The 24,687-nt window shown below is 41.4% G+C and overlaps 1 protein-coding gene across 1 annotated transcript in view; it reads right to left on the bottom strand.

Annotated features, from left to right (window-relative positions):
* Window positions 1-15,428, bottom strand: part of cacna1ia (calcium voltage-gated channel subunit alpha1 Ia) — a 442,500-nt gene extending 427,072 nt beyond the window's left edge. The window contains 1 exon segment of the mRNA XM_084676906.1: window positions 15,179-15,428. Coding sequence (XP_084533032.1) covers window positions 15,179-15,417 — 239 coding nt within the window. The 5' untranslated portion in view covers window positions 15,418-15,428.
* Between the last annotated feature and the right edge of the window lie 9,259 nt (window positions 15,429-24,687).

The raw sequence follows: 24,687 nt of genomic DNA, 5'->3' as shown, positions 1-24,687 counted from the left end.
TAGCTCAATGGACTGGGATAGTGACCTACAAAGTATAAGGTTGCAGGTTTGAATCCAACCGCATTCTTTTAGCTTTAGTCTTAAATTTGAATATCTGTTTAGTTAAACAGGATGTCATCATTATGAAATACCATGCGCAGTTTCATGCAATTCCACTTTGAAATGTGAACCGCTTCTTAACCTTTGTCCCAAAGCTGACCAAAGCTAATTCTAATCCCTTTCTACTCATACATTCTCAACAGTTTGTGTGTAGCAGAGAGGATAGAGAGTCTGCCTTGTAACCTTATGCTCATGAGTTCAAATCCCCATTCAGACTATTGTAGTTGGCCCAACATGAAGTAGTTTTGCTCTCTTGTTGTCAAACTCTTGACCTTCCACATTGTACATTTTTATAATATTTTGCGGAGGAACCCGCATCGCTGCTTGCAGCTATATTTGAAATTATTATTCTTATTTTTACATATTATATATTTTTTTAATTGTTATATTTTTTGTAGTATTTTCAGTATATTTTTTCTAATTGTTTAGTTCTTAGAATTAGTCCTACTAATGTACTTTTGAACTTAATTTATAACCGTATATGTTTATTGTTTTCACCTTCCTGCCACAGTGAATCGCGTATTTGTGTAACATAAGCTTCATGGCGAATAAACCGAATTCTGATTCTGATGGGCATGGGAGAAGAAACCTAACCAAATTAGCTTCGGTTAAACTGTCATGGGAGGAAATTGCCACAGTTGTTACAAATTAAGTTCACATACATAGAAATTTCTTATGAAAATCTTTTTATAATCATTGAAGAAATGTAACAGCCATAAATCAAAACAATGTAACGTAGCTTCGCAGAAAGAAGACCCTGGCCTCGCCAGCAGTGCGCACGGACCAAGCTTGCGCCCTTAAAATAGTATCTGAATAATGCGCCAATGACTTTAGACCATGTTTTTCCTGGTCAGTAGCGGAATTGTTTTTCGGAAACTGCAAGATAGCACCAGGGAACGTTTGGACGGAACACGCCTCCTTTTTCGCTGAACCGCCCACGGGAGCGCAAAGTCATTTCGATATGCGTCTGTGGAGGGAAAAGTCGCCTTTGCGTCGAGTGCAAACTAGGAATGACACTTGCGTCGTTGACTAAGTCAATTGTGCTGGGTGCAAGATAGGGCCCCTTTTGTCAAAATACACATGCTTGACCAAGGGCAAGGGTACAGTATGGTAACTACTGTCATGGCCATAAGTTTTTGCAATGACAAATGTCGTGGGTTGCAAAGTTTGCTGGTTCAGTATTTGAGGAAAATGTTTTCACATGTTTTTATAGAATACTGGAATACAATAAGGCACATTTCATATTTTTTAAAGCTTTTTTGGGGCAAAAATGTTCAATATATGGAAATAGTCCCCTCTTTTACAGCCCCTCTTTTACAGCTGCTCTTTAAATCCAATCAGAATGATAGAGTGATTTCACCTGGCTAGAACTAGTTCACACTTTCCCCTGTGCTGGTGGTATGACTTACTGAAATTATGTTAGCAGCCATTTAATGCCAAGGCCCATTAAACTTTGCAAACACAACATGTATGTTGCTCCCAATACTTTGGCCACGGCTGTACATTGTGAATGTAGGAATCGTGATATAAAATCCCCAGTTCAGTACCATGTGTGTGTTGCTCATAAAAGGCCACATGCCATCAACTTGTGGTCGGTTAGGCTGTACGTCAAGGCTGTTTATTGGTATACAAGGGTCAGAGGACAAATGTAGATATGTATGCACTCATTGATCTAAATCACCACACACATACTCACACACACATGTATCTTTTTGACCCTGATTTATATCTAATTGAAGTAATCACTTAATGGCCAGCTTTTAATGGATAACAATAAATAAATAATGAGACTATGATTGGTCAGCATCCTGGGATACAATGTTGGTTATGAACATACAAAGTCAGGGTCATCTGGAAGATTAACCAGAATCAACTCAGGACTGCAGTGTGCACAGCTGTGTGTAAAAACAGCTACAATGATGTACCCCAAAAATACACATAGATAACGTGTTCTCAAACATATTGTATCAGACAGTTATGTAGAGATGATAACACACACATACAGCCCAACACACTGTGATACAAACATTGTCCTTTAATCGTTGGGGTCATTATGCCAGATTACAAAGATATTCCGTTTTAAATCCGGAAGGTGCAGACAGAGTTGACCGCCTGCACATGTGTGTGTGTGTTAGGACAGGCATTAAGGATTATAAATAAGGAAATGAAACTAGACTCAAACTAACAGATAGAGAACACTCTTAGACCTGTTTGAACATTGAGTGCTGTCGTTAGCATACATGTGGACTATACCGTAACCCTCCAAATTGTACTTTAAAGAGTCGGGCCAAAACTGTTACACAACAATCAAATAATTTCAAACCTTAACAATCGAATTTAGCTGCTTGATTTGCTATGGATCAAAAGTTACAGACACATGTATGTGTGTAAAGTTGGTCTTTAATGTCCTAAGACTAAAATGTCTGTCTTTGAGCCAGTGAACTGGATGGCAGTGGGGCCCACACCCACATACAGCTTTGATACCTAGCCAGGTGAAGGATCTTATAGCCTGCTCCACTTCATTACACGTATATACAAGCACACACGCATACATGCACATGCGTATACACATACAGTAAGGAATAAAATGGAGTAGGGAGAACGATTGTGAGAGTGTGAAATACATATACTGTATGCACTCTGTCCATCTGACTGAATTAGACTGGAAAACTGGGATTACGTGTGTTTGAGTGCATGTGCAGACATTCACTCTAAAGTCAAATGTATTTTTGAGTGTGAGAGGCTAAATGAATAAATGTAAATGAGTGGTTCAGGAATCGGCTATTAATCAGAAGGTTGCCAGTTCGAATTCCGGCCGTGCAAAATGACATTGTGTCCTTGGGCAAGGCACTTCACTCTACTTGCTGTGGGGGAATGTCCCTGTACTTTCTGTAAGTCGCTCTGGATAAGAGCGTCTGCTAAATGTAAATGTATTCCCAAGGTTTCTTAAATGTTTTCGTGAGAGTTTTTTCTTTGTCTTCCTTGAGGGTTTAGGTTGGTTACGGTGCATTTCTTTGGGAGTATGTGAAGCACTCTGTGACATTGATTGTAGAAAAGAGACATACAAATCAAATGTTATTGATTGATTAATTTATGGATAACTATACAAATATATTATGATTCAAATACATAAGGGATTTTGTATTATTTGTGTTTTTGTGCCAGTGAGACATTTTGTGTACTGCAGTAGAAATATGAGCGTTACTTTTCTACCCCCAAGTACCATTACAGCTCATTTATTCCCACCCAGAGGTTTTTTTATTTTCTCAGGTGAGACCAGGATCAGAGATACAGCTCCAGCTCTGCTCTCATCACAGAAAATTAGAAGCTGCCTTTGCAGTGACCTCTCAACTCCAACCTTAAATTACAAAGTGACCCTGCTATTTAATATCTTGTGTGGAGACTGAGTATGTGGTAACACCAACTCATTCTTAGAACATTAGCGTAGCTAACTACCTTGCAAATTGCTAGTAATGCTACTTTTATGCTTTTAATATTATACACGCAAAAGGTCTGGTTTCCATGAAGGTATTCGAGATAAGATACAGACAATAGCAACATAAACTATGTTGCCTTTAGCAGGCAATTTTGTTCTGTACGGTACAGGAGCAATTACTTACTTAACTGAAGCCATCATGTAACCATTTTAACACCATCACCATTCTGCCTGGTTTGTGAGGAGGTCTTCATTCTCTAAATAGAAGACATGCAGACAAACACCAGAGCCTAGCAATCAAGCTGACTAACACTAGAGCCTAGCACAAGGACAGAACAGGAGACAAGCAAACAGACACCAGAGCCTTGCACAGAGACAAAATAATGACACATAATGACAAAAGGTGTTGCCCACACACGTGCACCTGCTGATAAAGTGAGCAAATATGTTTTTTCTTCTCCATCTATCTCACCCATTCTCTCTCTCGCTCTCTCTCTCTGAATATCTCTCCTAGGATGAGTAATTTGGATGATGTCTGACTGAATTGCTGTGAATTAAAGGGTAAGGTTGCCCTTGTAGAGAAAAGAGGCCAGGTCACCAGCAGCTACAACATTCTTCAACCTGCTACCCAGAGTACACAGCAACAACATGTGCCACATAATGTCACACAGACTTCAACATCGATAATGTACAGTAAGCCGTATTTACGTTCTTTATCAGCTTGCTGTTACAGTTTTTCTGAATTGCTAAAACACTAAAACCCATTGGCTGAACAAAGTTATCAGTTGCCTAAACTCATGTAGCTAATTGTGCAGTCTGTTGTCAATACCTTAAACCATTTCTCATGGTAAAACACAATTTGCAAATCTCACATAGACTTTTCAGAAAACTCTAAACACATTCTCATTCTCAAAACACATTATGCACTCTAATGGACATGTCATCCATACTGGTAAACACAAATGGCAACAATTAAATACAAATAGAAAAAACATGTCATTGACTAAACACAACCACTCAAAATTGATTTCACTTGTTTTTAAATGATGTGACACAACCAATATAAGCCAGTTCAGAGAGCAAACAGGTTGTTGAAGGTGGGAAAATATTCCTTGTGATGTCAATGACCCTGACCCAGTCCAAAGACAAGAAGAAGCACATTGATCACATGTTTACTTCTTTGATTTCTGTCCCTTTTACAGTATAGTATTGTATACTGTAGTACAGTGCATTGTAGACTCTATACTGTACAGTTACGTAACAAATGGTGTGGCCCTGAACATTGCACTTTCCATTTGTTACAGTAACAGTACTGAATGCTCAATAGATTTAGACTGGTTGCAGGTTTATATCAACAAAGAACAAGAGTGAGTTGTGGGTAGTGAGATGCAGGGTATACAGTAGTACTCTGATATATCGGCCGATATAGAAAATTACTGTAATGAAAAAAAAATCCAGAAACGCGTAACAAAACAAACAGATTTCCCTAACATTCTGCCCCACTCATGTTGCCAACAGGGACGTTGTAGAGTGCCCTTTGGTGACAAACTATGCAAGGCCAGTATAGTACTGTATAGGGGTACAAGGAGGAGAAAGAACAAGAACAATTGCAAAGAGCAAAGCAGAGTAGTAATTTCTGATAAATGTTGAGCTACTATGATAGAACATGTTTTCGTTCATCAAAAGACAATGACGGATAAATATGAAATTAGTTTTGAGATTACGTAAAAATGTACTTCCCTTGAGAACTATATGTTTTGAACAATGTGTTTTCAATTTTTTGGTGTATTGTTTACTGACTGCTTGATAGTGTATATCATTTTGATCACTTTGTTTATGAGAGCAGTGTTTGATTTTGAGCACAGGTAAATCTGTTTTGAGGCGAAAGTTTCATTTTGCAAGAGAATTCAAGGTTTTGTAAATAGTGCTTGAAGATGAGGTTTTGTGTTTACAGTTTTGAGAAAATGGGTGACTGTTTCAAGAATGTGTTTTAGCAATTGTGAAAAACTGTAATGTTTTGTAGGGCATAATACAGATCTCAGTGAAGGAACTGCAGTAAACTGACTTGAAACTGAGTTGAGAGATAGCAACAGAATCCAATCATCTGTCGGCCATCGACCAGCATCTATGATGGAGGTCTGATCTAGGATTACTCATGTGGAAGACGTCTGGGTTCATAGGGGGTTTAGTAGAGAGAGAGAGAGAGAGAGAGAGAGAGAGAGGGAGGGAGGGAGGGAGAGAGAGAGAGAGAGAGAGAGAAATATTCAGTACATAAACCATGAGCCACAGTTGGTGGCCATATTGTAAAGCCAACTAAATATAGTGACTTTCAGTCTAAAAGCAGTGTTTCCTGCTACTGGGGGAGCACATCCTCTGAGATCACATTTACACATCTGTAGCACGGCCTGGGAAAAGATCTGAGAGATGATCGAACTCCAGATATGAGGAAAAATGTCTAATCTGTAATCCAACAAAGATATGTTCAGATGTACACACACCACTTCACTATTATTGGGGATTAAGGGGTGGGGGGGGGTATCGTGACATTCCGTCATGAGAAGCCTCATCAGATCTCAATAACACTTACTGTATCACACCACTACGTGTGTCTGTGTGGCTGGGGGTCCCTAGAAAGGTTCAGCAGGAGAGTATAAAGACTCAGGGTCACTTACACGCTACTCTCCTGTCTGTCCAAGACAACACAGGCGTTAATGGAACCCAGTTTGAGAGGCGAGAAGGAAGGAGGGAGGAGAGGAGGGGAGAGGAAGAGGGGAAGGGAGAGTGAGGACGAGAAAGCGTGGGAGGGAGAGGAACAGCGCAGAGAAGGTAAAAGAGCATAGAGTTTAGGGATGGTGGTGTTTATTCACCTTAATTTAGACAAGTGATACAGAACAAGTGATACAACAATACAAAGAGAGACAGAGAGAAAGAAAGAGAATGAAAGAGAGCCACAGGTGCCTGCCATAGTCACAGCAGTAGTTAGAGATAAGTATGTAAGGTGTGTGGCTATCCGTCACAGTTGCAGTAACATGCTGTCAAAGAGGATCATGGGCTGCAGAGGCCGGTCACTCTCCTAGCACACCCCGTGAGACAATCAGACGGCTCTGAGACACAGGGTGAGGGAGAGGATGGATGGGAGATGGTGGAGAGACAGGCGAGGAGTTACAGAAGGATAGGTGTCTGAGCCAGACATCAATCATCTGGTGTCAACATTATTATTCTAACCCAAAGAAGATATCATATAAACTATTGAACCAATAAAGTATGTCCAATTCTATTAGACATCTTAAAGTTGTTAGTTGTTCAAGTTAATGTCAGTTGTTCCTTTTGACGTACAATCCAAATGATCTATTTTCCTTCTAAAATACTCTTTGAATACATCTTAGAAAACAGAACGGGTTATAATTAAATCTTAAAAATTTCGGGTCACTTTCAATAGGCAATCTCAACAAGTGCAACTTTAAGAGATCATGTCTATTAAGTCTGTCACCTCTCCATATTAGTCATATTATTGAGCAAAGAGCGTATAGTCTATTGAGCATCATGGATGAAGGTGACCTATTTCCCCAGTAGGAGTGGCATATTAGGTCGGTGTTGAGCACCGTTTTGACAGAATGAAACATGCTTTGAAACAATTAAATACCTGTTTGTAGGTCATCAAATGACCCTGTATAGATACACTGTTTGTGTGACTGGACTCTTGACCTGAGATGGGCTAATTGCTCTTAGAAACCCACTTCAGACATGAAAATACATCAACTTCTGAAAAGAGAATCTTACCTTAGAAGGTTTCCTGATGTCAAACAAGCATACTGAATAGAATAGAAAAGGGTTCCCAATACTAACCCAGAGTAGCTTTTGACACTGTTGATCATGAAATTCTCCTGGAACGTATAGAGAACTATGTTGGGATTTCTGGTACTTCACTTCAGTGGTTTAGATCGGATCTATCTGACAGATCACAATATGTCCACCATGATGGCTGCTCATCCAGGAGCTCCACTGTAAAATACGGAGTACCACAGGGTTCAGTTCTAGGCCCTCTGTTATTTTCACTCTATATGTTGCATTCTCCTTCGGCAGCTGAAGAAATTCAACCTGCCAAAGACAATGATGGTGCACTTCTACTCAGCCATCATTGAGTCTGTCCTCACCTCGTCCATCACCGTCTGCTGCTGCCACTGCCAAGGACAAGACAAGGCTGCAGCGTATCATCCGCACTGCTGAGAAGGTGATTGGCTGCAATCTGCCTACCCTCGTGGACCTGCACACCTCAAGGACCCTGAGGCGAGCGAGGAAGATTGTGGCCGACTCCTCCCACCCTGGCCACTCCCTGTTTCAGTCACACCCCCTTCGGCAGAAGGCTGCGGTCCATCAGGACCAATACTTCACGCCACAAAAACAGTTTTTTCCCTTCCGCTGTTGGCCTCTTCAACAAGGCCAAGGGTCCACACTGACTCTAAATGACTTCCTGCAAAAAAACATATTACATCTACACAATTCTACCCTGTACATTTGTATCTTTTGTAATATTTGTATTTTTTGTATTTTCTATTGTAATTTAGCAACTTATATTTTATTTCTGGCAACTTACATTTTATTTTATTGTAAATTGTGTTTAATTCTAATTCCGCTTAGTACTGCTAGTTTATGTACCCTTAGTATAGATAGTCCACATATTTTAATTTTTGGTTCCTATATGTTTATTGTATGCGCCCTCTTGCCAAAGTAAATTCCTTGTCTGTGCAAACTTTAATGGCAAATAAATCCCTTTCTGATTCTGATTTAGGAAACATAATAAGAAGCTCTGGGGTAAACTTTCACTGTTATGCAGATGATACTCAGCTATATATGTCTATAAAGTCTGGAGAATTTCCACATGCTATGGAAAAATTTGTTTCCAGGTTGAGAACTTGGATAACTGCAAATTTCCTTCTTCTTATTCGGATAAAACCAAGGTTCAAATTTTCGGTCCTAAAAAATACAGAAATAATTTATCCAATCTGACCTTAGACGGCGTTAAAGTCTCTCAAAGCCAGCTGGTAAAAATCTTAGTCTGGCTTCCAGCCCAAATTAGCCCCGCATTTGTTTTACGAGTTCGGTTGAAACATGCCCCATAGTCTGTCAGAATCAACTAATATTAATCTATCAAGCATTGCACAGTCAGTCGGTGAACAAGTTTAAGAAAGTTTATTGCTTGCGGCCGGCCCACAAGGACACAAAAACATCACACGCCATTGTGCTACAAGTTTGTCCGCTTGTTGTGATAGCTAGCTATTTAAGCAGAACCGCCCTTTGAAGTCATTTGTTAAGACAAAGGCATGCAAATGTTCCATTGCTCTTCTTCATTGGCTCCTTGCGTAGACCTGGTGCGCGTGTGTGCGTGCGTGTTAAGAGTGCGTGCGTGTTTACGACCCCTGTAAGCTTGACCACATGATTCACCCAACACAGATAAGGCCAGACATCTTTTATGGCCTCTCCAGTAAGAGAGAGTGCTCAGACCAGGTCTCCTTGTTTACATATGCCTTGTGTTACCCAAAGTCCAGATTTGGGTGTAGGCCTCTCTCTACACACAAAGAATGCTGAACACAAAATCATTCTTATACAGGATAAATGTGTTACATCTTCAATTTTTCCAACATAGTCACAGCCTAACGGAGAGTTATCAGAATCATATTCTGACTAGAATTATGAGTATGACAACGTCAGGCAAAAAAACTCTGGGAGTCACAATGGACCCAGACCTTTCGTTTAATTACTATATTAAGCAAATGACCAGATCTGCCTTTTTCCATCTATGTAATATTGCCAAAATACAAAAAATCCTCTCAAAGGATGATGCTGAAAAACGTATACGCATGCATTTGTTACGTCCCGATTGGACTACTACAATGCTGCTAGACTAACTTACAAATCTCTGCATGGATTGGCACCACTGTACCTCTCCGGTCTCCTTGCACCCTATTGCCCCACAAGGACACTCAGATCTCAAGATGCCGGCTATCTGGTGGTTCCCAAAATTAAGAAAAAAAACAGCTGGAGGTAGGGCATTCTCATATAGAGCACCTCTTCTCCCGAACAAATTACCCATCTCAATTAAGGAGGCTGATACAGTTTCACTTAAAATTAGGTTAAAAACGTTCTTGTTTAGTCAATTCTACGATTGTTAAAGGTTTGACTACTGCAACTCGCTGCTCGCCGGTCTCCCAGCAAGCGCAACCCGCCCTCTTCACAGGATTCAGAACACAGCGGCCCGCCTGGTCTACAATCTACCCAGACGCTCCAACGTTACCCAGCTCCTCATCTCCCTCCACTGGCTACCCATCATGGCCCGCATCAGATTCAAAACCCTGGTACTGACCTTCTGAGCAGTGAATGGGACTGCACCCGACTACATCAAGTCTCTCCTGCAGCCTTACACCCCCACCCACCACCTACGGTCTTCTTCAGACAACCGCCTGGTGGTCCCATCGCTCAAGACCGTCCGGTCCCAACACAAGCTCTTCTCCTGCCTGGCCCCCCAGTGGTGGAATCAACTCCCCACCTCCATCAGAGACACAGACTGTCTCTCCACCTTCAAGAGAAGGCTCAAGACGCACTTGTTCCGGGAGTACAAAGGTACTTAGGAATGGTTTGCTGAACCCAATGCTAGTTTCCTCAAGGAACATAATGACTCTTGCTTAGAGACTTGTTGCTCTTGTTAGTTAGTGGTAGCTGATTTAAACTGTTGTATTCGCTGCTAAATATTCTATTTTAGTTAATCTTATTTTTATTTTATTTTACTGTTGCTTGCTTTTCTACAGGTACCCTTGCACTTAGAGATTCATGTTGTTTAATTGTAACTTGCTTAACTACATGCTCTTATGGTTTTCCCCTTTGGCACTTATTTTTTGGTTGTTCACAATGTGTGCTTCTTGTTTTGGCTACCCTCAATGCTTTGGGGCTATCGTGTTGCTATTATCAGTGACCTATGCACTTTGTAAAGCTCTCTCTTGGAAGTCGCTTTGGATAAAAGTGTCTGCTAAATGAATAAATGTAAATGCAAAGGTAAGCATATGTGTTTTTACATTCTATGTAAATCTGGGGTGTGTGTATTTCATGTAACTTTTAAATTGTCATTATAGCTTATATGGTCACATTGCTCCATCTAGATGTTACATCTAGATGTTACAAATAAAGTAAACCTGTTACTGTATATTGTTACTGTTAAGGTTTCGGTTGCTGTATATTGTTACTGTTATAGTTTCTGTTACTAGTTGGAGACAACGGGGGTGGGTTGTTTTTCATCCTTATTCGTATAAGTATAACTTATTTTAGAGTTCTTTCCCCTGGAACAGATTTCATGTTCCAACCGAGGGGGGCTGTCGCTGTCTTGGTGTCCAGGGCTGCATCAAATACCCCTTTCTGCTCTGTTATATTGCTGCACTTGTCCACACTTGACTGGTGGGGATCTCATTCTATTATGACTGTAACTGTTAGCTGCTCCTGGAATTCTCTAATCCCTGCTCCCCCTCTCTGCCCCCCTCCCCCACACACACATCCCTTGTGGTGTGGGGGGTTTGAGCTTTTAGCACCTGCCTGGTCATCGGTCGGCCAACGCTGGACCTGGTCGTCAACCAGAAACCAGTCTCCATGACGGCCAACCGCGAGTTTCCCGGTCCTGTCCTACATCTATGAAGTTGAACAATGAATTTTGGTGTTTCAAAACCATTGACACTGTATGACTATGTTTAGCCTGTGTTTTGCTCCTCTCTCTTACCAACCGTCTCTGGAGGTGGGGATCCCTCTCTGAATGGCTCCTCCCAAGGTTTCTTCTATTTTTTCTCCTGTTGGGAGTTTTTCCTTGTCTTCCTTGAGGGTTTAGGTTGATTCTATGGGCGTATGTGAAGCCCTCTGTGACATGCGAAGCCCTCTGTGACATGCTTGCGTGTAGAAAGGGCTATACAAATACATTTGATTTGACTTGGAAAGCTATCATAAAGGCAACTCATAACTGAGTTGAGCTGAAGAGAATACCAATATAGGATACAAGTGTTAGTTTCCAGACTATTTATTTAATGCTTTTTTTCTCTCGTGCTATACAGCAGGGCTGCAAGTTTATTGTATTTGTGAATGTGTGTGGTGTGTGTATGTCTTGCTTATGTCTACATTTAAGTGTGTGTGTTTTCAAGTGTGTGTCAGTTCCCCAACTCTCCATTGTCTGGGCATCAGGGGTTGGAATTTTATTATCTTCTTAGAACACCGACAATCCTGCTCACATTGACACAGAGATTTACGTAAAAGTGTGTGTGTGGCATAGTTATGAATCTATTGAAGGTGACTTGGCATGAGACAAGATATATCTAACCTCCAATCTTTGCAGTGAGATCTGTCCTATCTGTCGTGTCAATACAGACCCAGAGAAGAAGTCTGTTACGCTAGCGGCAGACAACAGGGAATACGGTAGGACAACCATAAACACAAAGATGGGATAGGATATATGTACACACTTGGTATTGCATACACATATACAGGCACACACACACAGGGGTACCAATTTAGGGGTACCTATCTCATTAACATCATCACCAAAATCATCATCCCCATCACTTAATATGACCATCACCTACAATCGCACCAGTGGCGATGACTTAGAAGGGGGTGTAGAGAGGAAGAGGGACAGAGAAGGAGAGGGAAAGAGGAGGACGTTTAGTAGAAGGGCTTCTCTGTTGTGGGCTTTTTATCTCCGCTATGGATGTGTGATTGTGGATGTGTGTGCGTGCGTGTTAGGAAGAGCCCCTCACAGCAAGTGAGCCCTGGACAGCACCAATTATTACTGCGTCCTAGGTCTACACACAGATGTACACACAAAAAAAACGGATGCAAACACAGAAACAAATATGATGTACATAACGCTACCAATACACACACATGCACACATTGCATGGGTTAGGGTTATCGATCTACTGTACTTTTATTGTTCTTGTGTAACAACAGAAGTACTCCAAACACTCAAACACTCTTACTAAAGTCCTACTCACACAGCACAGCCCCCAGCCCACACATAGACACTCCAGATCACACTACACACACACACACACATGCATGCAGATGTAATCTGGCATGAGTAAACAGAACTCCTGCTGTATAGACAGTACACCTTGGCTCCATTGTAGCATCTCTTCTCATTAAAACCAGCAGGGCATCAAGCCTGACCGTGTGTGTGTGTATGTGGTTGGGTTAGGGGGGAAAGGTGGGTTAAAGAACAGGGATGAGTGAGAACGAAGGAGCTTTAGAGGGATGAGAAGTGAAGAGAGAGAATATGTGTGAGAGACAGAGAGAACATAGAAGAGATAAAAGGGGATGCAAAGAGGACATAAGTTGTGTAAAACTGCCTAGTAAGATGGTTAGATGGAGGGTTGACAGGGGAGGTTTTAAAGAAAAGTTGTGTATAATAGTTATGTTACTGTCAGTAAATGGTTGGGTGATATCTATTCACCAGTGGCTTCCTAGCACACTTATAAAATATAGAAAACTCATGATGTGAGGATGATGAGGGCAGTTACAATTGGCTTGGACAGAAAACATACAGAAGGATATCCCCCCAGGAAGAGTGTTGGCCAGTCCTAGTCTAGAGGTTAAGAGCAGGGGTGGGGAACGTCCGGCCGAAATCATTGGGTCCGGCCCGCCATGGCACTGCAGGAACCATTTTATTAGGTGCATTATTCGTTGGCAGCAGCACTATTTTAACTATCACTATTTTGTGGAAGACGACCGTGGAGGCGCGCAGCGTTGCGTAGCAATGTACCAAAAAATGTATGTCCGCGCTCGCATTAAGTGTGGAATTCCTTTCTGGCAAATCAAACACAGAATACGTTGTTGGTTTGGGCTGAGCCCCAATGTTTACAACGTCTGGCTCCGCGCCTGATTAACACTCGGATCGATATGCAGTCTAAAAAATTGTAGCAATATAAAAAAATATACGATCCCTCTCCGTATTCATGAGACCCCCCCAAAATTGTTCACTGCACCCCCTGTCAAAGCAGGCTGCATCCGTGCCAGCTAAAGGCTGATTTATACTTCTGCGTTTTTACGCACACGGGGAACGCCCTCTCCTTCAAGAAACGCCCTCTGCGTGTCTTCGCAGAGCCCTCGCAGAGCTCTGCGTGCGCCTCCTGATTTTCCTGACTATCCGTCTGTCCGTGCGTCTTTTTACGGATAACCCTTGGCTATGATTGGTATTGCGTCAGGGGTAGGGGGCGGGGTTGCCGTGACCAACAAGAGAACAGAATCCTTTGACCGCCATTGTTGTACATTTTTACAACTCTTATTTCAGCTAAACAGTACATGTAAATCAGCATCTGAATTAAAATGTGACGAGAAATAGACAGTGTAGTTGCTGAAAATGTGCTTATTTTATTGATGAAATGGTTCATTTGTAAATTTGCTCCGACTTTTTGATAACCTAGCTAGCATCGCAGTGCAGCGTCATCTACTGTTCTGGCTGTGAATTGCTTTCAGCACGCAGAGCCGTCGGAGTAGTATAAATTCAACCAGTCCGTCCAACTCCGTCCGACTCCGTGCGTGCGTCTGTCCGTTAACGGAGATGCAGAAGTATAAATCGGCCTTAACATCACAAACCTCACCAAAGAGAAGCAGTTCCAGCCATTACATTAGGGGCCCTATATATTTATTGTTTGCACCTTCCTGCCACAGTAAATTGCGTATTTGTGTAACATAGGCTACATGGCGAAACCGAATTCTGATTCTGATGGGCATGGGAGAAGAAACCTAACCAAATTAGCTTTGGTTAAACAGTCATGGGAGGAAATTGCCACAGTTGTAACAAATTAAGTTTACATACATAGAAATGTCTTATGAAAATATTTTTATAATCATTGAAGAAATGTAACACGCCATAAATCAAAACAATGTAACGTAGCTTCGCAGAAAGAAGACCCTGGCCTTGCCAGCAGTGCACACGGACCAAGCTTGCGCCATTAAAATAGCATCTGAATAATGCGCCATTGACTTTAGACCACGTTTTTCCTGGTCATTAGCTGAGTTGTGTTTCGGAAACTGCAAGATAGCACCAGGGAACGTTTACGCTGGAACACGCCTCCTTTTTCGCTGAACCGCCCACGGGAGCGCAAGGTCATTTCGACGTGCGTCTGTGGAGGGAAAAGTCAGGTTTGCGTCGAGTGCAAACTAGGAATGACACTTGCGTCGTTGACTACGTCATTTGTGCTGGGTGCAAGATAGGGCCCTAGGGGTGTTAATTAAATGTTTGACCAAATATAGCAGGCCCATTTTTAAGTTGATAATTCTGTATGGCCCCCGAATGATTTTATAAATATCCAAATGGTCCTTTGCAGAAAAAAGGTTCCCCACACCTGGGTTAGAGTAAGGGGTCAGATAGGGGTCTGGGCTTGGGTTAGGGTCAGATAGGGGTCTTGCTTAGGGTAAGGCTTAGGTAAGGCTTAGGGTAAGGCAAGGCTTAGGTAAAGCAAGGGTAAGGTGTCTGAGTTAGGGACTAGGATAATGGTTTAGGTCCGAGGGTTTAGGGGTTTGTGTTAAGTTTGTATCAGCAGTAGGATAGGATAGAGTTAGGTGTGTTTAGGCAGTAAAGGATAGGGTTAGGTGTGTTTCATCATTCAAGGATATGGGCTGGAGACCATTCGAATGCACCAGCTGCGTGGAAAGGTGGTCTGTTTGAGGCAGAAGAAGACCACAGGCGCCAGTTCTGGGAAGGGGACCACCAGGGTGCTGAGGTCACTGCTTGCATCATCACCAGGCCCTGCCTCTTCAGCGATGTCATCAGCCTGCAGCAATCCGTAGTCCTCACAGAGCCCCACCCCTACTTGGGACAAGCCTAGTGGTACGGGACACTCCTCACTTGTCATGGTAACGCAACAGAGATCTGGGGAAGGGAAGCAGGGGGAAAACGGTGAGACAACATAAACATTTTCCTATTTCAACAATAAAATACAAACAGTGGTTTAGTACCAAATAAGACAGGCTTGTCAATACTAATGTATCATATTTATTCATCGGTGGCTGACTACCACACTAAAGGAAACTAAAATATTGCGATTTCCTTATTCAAGAGCTCACTCCCCCTCTAATCTCCTGGATAGATTTACTACTCAAATGTTTACAGTAAAGCTTGCAACTTTTTCACTTCCATAATATTTCTCCATATGGCTTGCTTACTCCAAAGGGAAACAAACTTAAAAATATAGCTGCAACTAGCGATGCGGGTTCCTCCGCAAAATGGCAAAATATTATAAACATATACACTGTAGAAGATCGAGACTTGGAGAACAAGAGAGCAAAACGACTTAATGTTTGGCCAACAACAATAGGCTAAATGGGGATTTGAACTCATGAGCATAAGATAACAAGTCAGTCTCTCTAGCCTCTCTGCTACACACCAACTGCTGACATTTTATAATTAGTAAGGGCTGAGTATTAACTTTTTATAGGATATTGAAATTCTTCTTGAGTTGATCTCTTTCCAGACTCTCAATGCACAACTAACAATAGTCATGTGGGCAACTGGGCTAGGGCAGCGCTCATATTTAGCTCCTTGTGAGAATAGCCTGTGACGGCATAGCAGCTGACTCTCTGGTCCGATTTAACTACTCAACATACACAATCAGGGTGACCAACAAGATTATATTAACTAACAAACAATAACATTACAAACATCTAACTGAACAAACACAACAAGTCTTTTGTAACCAAACTATTTTCCACAAGTCTTTGTGTTTTTTGACATGCCGTGCTGCATGCTGGGTACCCAAGGGTGCTGACGCCGATAATCTAGCTGTGTTCCAACTGCGTGATATGAGTATTAGTTTTAGGTCAGCTTTGGGACAAAGGTTAAGAAACAGTTGACATTTCAAGGTGAAATTGAATGAAATTGCGCATGGTATTTCAGAATGATGTCTGGCTGTTTGACTAAACAAGTAATCAAATTTATGACAGGCCAAAAGATAATGGCTGGATTCCAACCTACTACCGTATACTTCACAGATCAGCATCCCAGCCCATTGAGCTATTCTCAGTGTTGAATAGTGTCATGTTCAGTAACTGTATTAAAAAGTAAGCTGTTTCTCCTGTGGTAAGCGTTGTTAGATTCAGCCAAAGTTGAAACTGCTTGTACCTTTCCTATGAAAATGGGACAACGGGATGACTGGGTTGCTGCTGTAAAGAATAACTTACTTATAGTTTTTTTTAAAGGTTGTTTGGAGTGCCATAACTTGTCATGGAAGGGAATTTCAAATCATGCCTAACATCAGTGGGGTTGTGTCCTGGCTTAGGTTACTGAAATGAATTTGTGCAACAGACAAGGGATCCACCTGAACAATCAATTTACTTCATCAGAGATAACCATTAGCGTTATCTCTACCATGCGTAGACTACAAGTAGCTAGCTATTGAGGTAAACCTGGCTTGTTTTGCAGTGGTTTACACAGTCTCGCTAAACAGATGATTGGAGTGTTGTGATGGGCTCAAATAAACACGCATTGCTATGTTTTACAACCGGAGGATTTATCGGAAGACTAGAAACCGTTTTGTCAGAATAAAAAAAAAAAACTATGCCTCTGACTGATTTTGAACCTACATTCCTTTGCTTACCAGCAAGACATCTCAGCCGATTGAGCCATTCTCAAGCATTGAATACACAAAGTTCAATAACTGGATAATAAAAAAAAGCTGTTTCTCCAATGGCGAGCATTGTCAGATTTGTTTCCAAGTTCAAACAGCTTTAATTCAGTCATATTATGACATATCAAGGTAAAACTTTGCATGGTACTTCAGAGGCATGTCACCTTAAAGCCTATTAGGTTTGAACCATCCTTCAAAAATACATTTGATTTAGTGACACAAACATATTGAGGCAATGTGGACATTTACATAAATACACCCCTTTCAGCCATTTTGTACTTGATTCAATTGCCTTAAGTAACATTTTTAAATTCGTCAATGGTACATATCTGTACCAAATTTCAAGTCAATTAGACCTTTGGTTCAAGAGCAGAGGAATTTTGAATGTTTTCCCAAATTATCACTGTACAGGAAAATCCATCATGGCGGACCTTATAGGCTTTCTTGTTCCTCGTGAAAAATGAGGCATGCACACCAAGTTTCAGAAAAATTGGAGCAATAGGGTGGAAATGCCATCACTTTGAAAATTTGACTTTTGGGCATGGCCTGTAGCGCCCCCTATGGTCCAATGTGGCCCATATTTGGTGTGGGGGTACCCACTTGGATGTAGTATCAATGTGCTAAATAAGAAAATTTATGACAAGGGACTTTTAGAGATATTGGGGCACAAGGAGAAGAAAAAAATAATAAGAAGAATACCAACAATAACAATAGGTTCCCTCCTACCTAAATATAGCTGCAAGCAGCGATGCGGGTTTCTCTGCAAAATGGCAAAATGTTATAAACATGTACACTGTAGAAGATCGAGACTTGGACAACAATTGAGCAAAACTACTTCATGTTTGGCCAACAACAATAGGCTGAACGGGGATTAGAACTCATGAGCATAAGGTCACAAGTCAGTCTCTCTATCCTCTCTGCTACACAACAACAGCTGAAATGTTATGAACAGAAAGGGCAGAGTATTAGCCTTTTATAGGATATTGAAAGTCTTCTTGACTTGATCTCTTTCCAGAATCTCAGTCAATGCACAACTAACAGTAGTCATGTGGGCAACTGGGCTGGGCTGAGCAGACCCATGTTTAGCTGCTTGCCAGAATAGCTTGTGAGAGTAATGAAGTCGACTCTCTGGTCCGATTAAAATACACAACATGCACAATCAGGGTGACCAACAAGATTATATTAACTAACAAACAATAACATTACAAACATCTAACTGAACGAACACAACAACTGAAATCCCTTGCAAGGCTGTTGTAACCAAACCATTTTCCACAAGTCTTTGCATTTTTGGACATGTCGCAATGCATGCTGGGTACCCAAGTGGCTGACGCTGATTATCTAGCTCTGCAATGACTGCATGATATGCGTATTAGTTTTTCATCAGCTTTGGGACAAAGGTTAAGAAACGGTTGACATTTCAAAGTGAAATTGCGCATGGTATTTCAGAATGATGTCTGCCTGTTTAATTAAACAAGTAATCAAAATTATGACAGGCCAAAAGACTGTGCTTGGATTTGAACTGTTTCCTTGCACTTTGCAGGACAACGTTTCAACCTATTTAGCCACCCGCAAAGCTGAAAAATTCTGGTCCGTTTCTGTATAAAAAAAAGAAAGCCGTTTCTCCTGTAGCGCGGATTGGTCGATTCCGCCAAAGTTTAAACAGCTGTAATTCAATGATCTTTTGACATTTCAAGGTGAAATTGCGCATGGTACTTCAGAACGATGTCATCCTGTCTAACTAAACATATACTCAAATTTAAGACAGACTCGAACAGTGTGGCTGGATTCAAACCTACAACCTTATACTTTGCAGGTCATGTTTCCAACTTGTTGAGCTATTCTCAGTGTTGAATAATCACAAGTTCAGTTACTGTACAAACAAGTAAGCTGTTTCTCCTGTGGTAAGCGTTGTTAGATTCAGCCAAGGTTGAAACAGCTCTAATTCAATCATGTTTTGACATACCAAGGTGAAATTGTTCATGGTACTTCAGAGAGATGTCTGATGATCAATATACTTAATTCGAGTTAATTTGGTTGTAAATCTGACACTACCATACGTAGACTCCAAGTAGCTAGCTACTGTTGTAAACCTGGCTTGTTTTGGAGTGGTTTACACAGTCTTGCTTAACAGATGATCGGAGTGTTGTTATGGGCTCAAATAAACACTCATTGCTATGTTTTATAACCGGAGGATTGACCGGAACACGAGAAACCGTTCTGTCCAAAAAAGAAAAAATTGCCACTTGACTGGTTTTGAACCTACAACCCTTTGTTTATCAGCACAACATCTCAGGCAACTGAGCCATTGCTAGATCTGGACTCTGCCATGTTCAGTCATCAACTGATAATAAAATAAGACGTTTCTCCAATGGCAAGCATTGTCAGATTTGGTCCAAGCTCAAACAGCTGTAATTCAGTCATATTTTTACATATCAAGGTGAAACTTTGCAGGGTACTTCAGGGTGGTGTCATCTTAAAGCCTATTGGGTTTGAAAAACCATCATTCAAAATTACATTCTATTTAGTGATACAAACTTATTGAGGCAATGTGTACATTTACATAAATACACCCCTTACAGACATTTTGTATTTGATTCAACTGTCTAAAGTAACATTTTTAAATATGTCAACGATACATATCTGTACAAAATTTCAAGTCAATTTTACCTTTTTTATAGGAGATCTATTTTGAAGGTTTTCCCAAATTATCACTGTACAGGAAAATCCATCATGGTGGACCTTATGGGCCCTTGAGGCTTTTTTGTTCCTCATGAAAAATGAGGCATGCAAACCAAGTTTCAGAAGAATTGGAGCAATGGGGTGGAAATGCTATCACTCTGAAAAGTGGACATTTGGGCGTGGCCTGTGGTGCCCCCTATGGTCTAATGTGGGCCAGTCTGTGTTTGGGCCGTAGTTGTGGCATGTTGTATCAATATGCCAAATTTCAAAACTTTTTACCAATGTGTTCATGAGATAAATTAAAAGAATAATAATAAATATACCTGCAAGCAGCGATGCGGGTTCCTCCGCAAAATGGCAAAATATTATAAACATGTACACTGTAGAAGATCAAGACTTGGTCAAACAGAGAGCAAAACGACTTCATGTTTAGCCAACAACAATAGGCTGAACGGGGATTTTAACTCATGACCATAAGGTTACAAGTCAGTGTCTCAAGTCTCTCTGCTACACACCAACTGCTGAGATTTTATGATTAGTAAGGGCTGATAATTAACTTTCCATAGGATAATGAAACTCTTCTTGAGTTGATCTCTTTCCAGATTCTCAGTCAATGCACAACTAATAGTCAATAGTCATGTGGGCAACTGGGCTAGGGCAGAGCTCATATTCAATTCCTTGCAAGAATAGCCTGTGACAGGACAGCAGCCGACTCTCTGGTCACATTAAACTACACAACATGCATAATCAGGGTGACCAACAAGATTATATTAACACAAAGATATTGAGGCAATGTGGACATTTACATAAATACACTTCTTTCAGCCATTTTGTATTGCATTTCTTATTCCATGTCACCCTATGTAAAGACATGTATTCTACACATCTGTAACTAATTTCAAGTTGATTGGGTCTATGGTTTATGAGTAGAAGGGTTTTGAAGGTTGTACCAAATTTGGACAGTACAGCCAAATCTATCATGGCGGACCTTATGGGTCCTTGAGGCTTTTTTGTTCCCCATGAGAAATAAGGCATGTATACAAATTTGTTGGCATTTTGGAGTAATGGGGCGCTGGGGAAATCACGTAGACTTTGGGCGTGTTTTATAGCGCCACCTATGGGCGCACATGGGCCACTGGCTGTGTGGGAGTAGTGAGGGACCTGTTGTATCATTGGGCCAAATTGTAAAAAATCGGGTCCAGGACTTTTTGAGCTGTTGGGCCATTTAGCGGAGAAATATAATAATAATAGGAATACTAACAAAAACAATCGGTTTCCTCCTACCGGAGGAACCCTAAATACCAAAAAAAGATTTAATATTTTTAAATGTATTAATTTTTACCATTGCTTTAGCGCCCCCATGGTGTGGCGCCCCTATGCGCCGCATATAGCGCATACCCACTTATTGCGCCCCTGCACCTTGGTAGTTAAAACATATTTGAGCGTGCTAACATTAGCAATAACGTCAGCAAGTTTGAGGTGTATGCATAGGCTAACCATTAAATTAGCAGCACATTTCCCATATTTAACAATGATTAAATATGGACTTACCTGAAAGTGATGCACGGGCACCATCTCGCAGTCTCTTTCTTTCTTTTTTCTTCCCCTGACTCCTGTTATTGTTTTAAGCCCATTTTAGAAAAGTTAACCTGGCCTACTGTCAAAGTTCGTCAGCCCACTGAGGGAAGGGCATCTACAGCGAGCTTGGGAAGTTGAGTGTGTAGCCTATTTGTTTTGTTTGGGGGAAGGGGGGGGGGGGGACCATCGTAACTTTTTTTGAGCATTTAAATACATCTCTTGTTCTGCCTGTTTTGTAATATACGTGTCTAATATTTCTATACTAAAATAATATTGGTATTATAAGTATTAGAACTATGATTTTCAGTTGGCTATTTTTTGGTGCCCCCTCAGGAGTTGGTGCCCTACGCACAGCGCGTAGTGTGCGTTATAGGAGCGGCGGCACTGGCTACTAGACTACACACTGTTTTTGATGTGATTTAAGATAACATTTTGATTGAACGAGTTGCAATAAAGTTCTCACATTAAGGAAAGTTCATAGGACTGCGTTCATAACGTGATATAACATTTTAGTTGACATTGTCCAGGGCCCCTTAGATGTCACATGCCCCTGGGCAAGTGCCCAGTTGCCCTAATGGTTAATATGGCCCTGGTTATGTGTGTGTCTGTGTGTATTGTGATGTAGCACCGGCTCCGACCATCAGAGGGTGCTGTCATAGGAGTGGCGACACTCTTCCACTAGCAGAGGGATCCATCTCTTACCATTTATCAAAGGACCAATGAGTACTCCTATCAGCCACCTTGACAAGATACAGCTGGGTAGCTCAGCCGTTGAGTAGGTTGGCTGAGGGATGGTTTGGTTCTTTTATGTCATTGGCCAATGTTTGTGTTGTTATTCAATTATGGATAGGTCTTTTGTTATTGGTTTATTTTAGGGACTAATTAAGGATTCCCCTTTAAAAGGAAATATTTGTTCTCGGAGGGGGGAAGTTCGAGAAAATGCAGGCAGGTGCTTGGTGTAGTGACTTTTGTGGAAACCCCAGTGGGGGAACTTGTTTTGTTTTTGATAATTCATGACACAACCATTGTCTGCCTGAATCCTGCATTCTGGAAATAAAGCGCCTTGAACCTACACCTAAGCCTGGGTCTTTTGTCATCATTCGAGCAACCCACACCTAGAACCCAGCTAATAGCTCACAGTGTGTAGGACTCCAGTGCAGCTGTAGCATGGGCTGCATGCTCAATCAACATGCTTCCAGGTGCAGCCCTGCAATAGCAGCCTAATTAGCATAACCTCATCTGCATTAAGGATTCTTACCATTGTGGAGAGGGGAAGGGAGGTGGAGAGGGGAGGAGAAGGGGGAGGAGAGGGGGGAGAAGAGAGGATGACTTGTGAAAGAAGGCCAAGCCAGTAGAGACAGTATCTCAAACAATCTGTCCACTACCTTTACCTCTCATCCTTTTTATCCATCTTCACATCCATTCTCTCTTGCTATGTTTTTTTCCAGTGAAAAGAGAGAGGGAGCGAGAGAGAGAGACACATTCAGGGAAAGGTGAGGGGTAGAGAGAGATGGGGAGGGAGAGAGTAGAAAGAGACAGAGTAGTTCTGACATTAGATTTCATTTTATGATTGATCTCTTCAGACAACCATGCACAACAGAAAATGAGATCTGCCTTAGCAGAAGAGGGTGGGTGTCTCTGTGTATGTGAGGGGGGCTGTGTGTGTGTGTCAGAATGCATGTCTGCCTGAATATGTAATGTGTTTCATATCTAGGTGTGGTTGTGTGTGTATGTCAATGTGGGTGTGTGAGATCGAGAGAAAGAGAGAAAGAGCGCAGCACCTCTGAGCAGCATTAATTACAGTGGCGTCTGAAGGGAAAGAGGAGAGAAAATGGGTGTGAAGGTGAAGGAGGGATGAGTTTAGAGCAGGAGCACCATACAAGGAGAAAGCAAGCAAGAGGAGAGAAAAGAAGAAAGAAGCGAGCCACTGCTAACTTTTCATGACTGGAGATCTGAAGGGATGTCACTTCAATAGGCTGTACACGGATGGATGGAGAGATGGAGCAGGGGAAGAGAAAGAGAGGGAGGGGGGAGGGAGACAGTGCTATTCTGAGTATTTTGATATTTGGAAGACAGACAAACAGAATGACTGTAGGAGCCAAATAGTCGAATTGTTTATATTTAAATGTGTTGTTTATTGCTTCCCATATATTTTGTTATAGTTCATATTCAATGATATTGATTGGCAGCTTGGCCACTGATTAGTAACTTGGCACACCCATAGTAAAGGGAGGTGGTGAGTGTAGGGTCAAGTGGAAAAGTTTGAGGACAATGGAGTTGCAGGCTTCAAGAATATCATTATATTTATATTCACCCCTTGAGGCAACGGCCCCGGTGGATGTAGGTGGTATTGCATTTCCGATTTGCTACCCGACTCGTCTGGTCGTTTTTATTCTATTAACTCCAGTCAACATATCCAAAACAAAACATCCAACAAATCCAAAACTCTTATTACCCCAATTATTTTTGTTCGATTCTCGAACCTGGCTCATACTACTAGCTTTGTCATAAAAAAGTTTGAAACCAATCCAAAATGGGTAAACTAGCACCCCATTTATTTGCTTACGTCAAGAAAAGTTGCCTGGAAATGTGCTTGTGGATACTAACAGGGCACGAGCACAAACGGGAACATTAGCCGATTGCTTATTTACCTTAGCTGAATGAGCACAAGGAGAAAGGGATTGATAATATATAGTGTGCCTGCCTTGCTGTAGCCACAAATGGTTGCACACATACATGACGGTTGTTTAGAGTTTATTTCCGTTATTGTAAAGCAGATTTAACAATTTTGTAATTAACGTTTTTATGTTCATGGCATGACAAACTTAAATATAGCTTAATATAAATAGTGGCATGTTAAGGCGTCATTATAGATTTTTGACATGTTCTTCTGGAGCAAAGATGAAGATGAATAAATAATGTCTGAAAACCACTATAGAGGGTTTTCACAACGCGTCATCAGACCGGAAGTCGCCATTTTGGAGGCACTACGCATCACAACAAAGCACAGACACTGAAGTACATCCCGAACGTCGTCAAGGAAAATGGATAATTATTACCTTGTTTCAGGTTGTACCAAAAGACCAATTATCACCCTACGTCACACAACTGTCAAGCAGGCTCAACTGCGCATGTCGGTTGCAAAAGACGAACTTCTCCCCAGTCTATTACACTTGGAGTGTCGATCGGGTCATCATATATCTCTGGCCACTGGATTGCAGGGCTTGATATTAACTTTTT

This window comes from Hypomesus nipponensis, chromosome 17 (genome assembly GCF_054491055.1).
Source record: "Hypomesus nipponensis isolate SF chromosome 17, ASM5449105v1, whole genome shotgun sequence".
In the NCBI taxonomy this organism is placed as follows: Eukaryota; Metazoa; Chordata; class Actinopteri; order Osmeriformes; family Osmeridae; genus Hypomesus; species Hypomesus nipponensis.
This window is presented reverse-complemented; position numbering and strand designations above follow the sequence as displayed.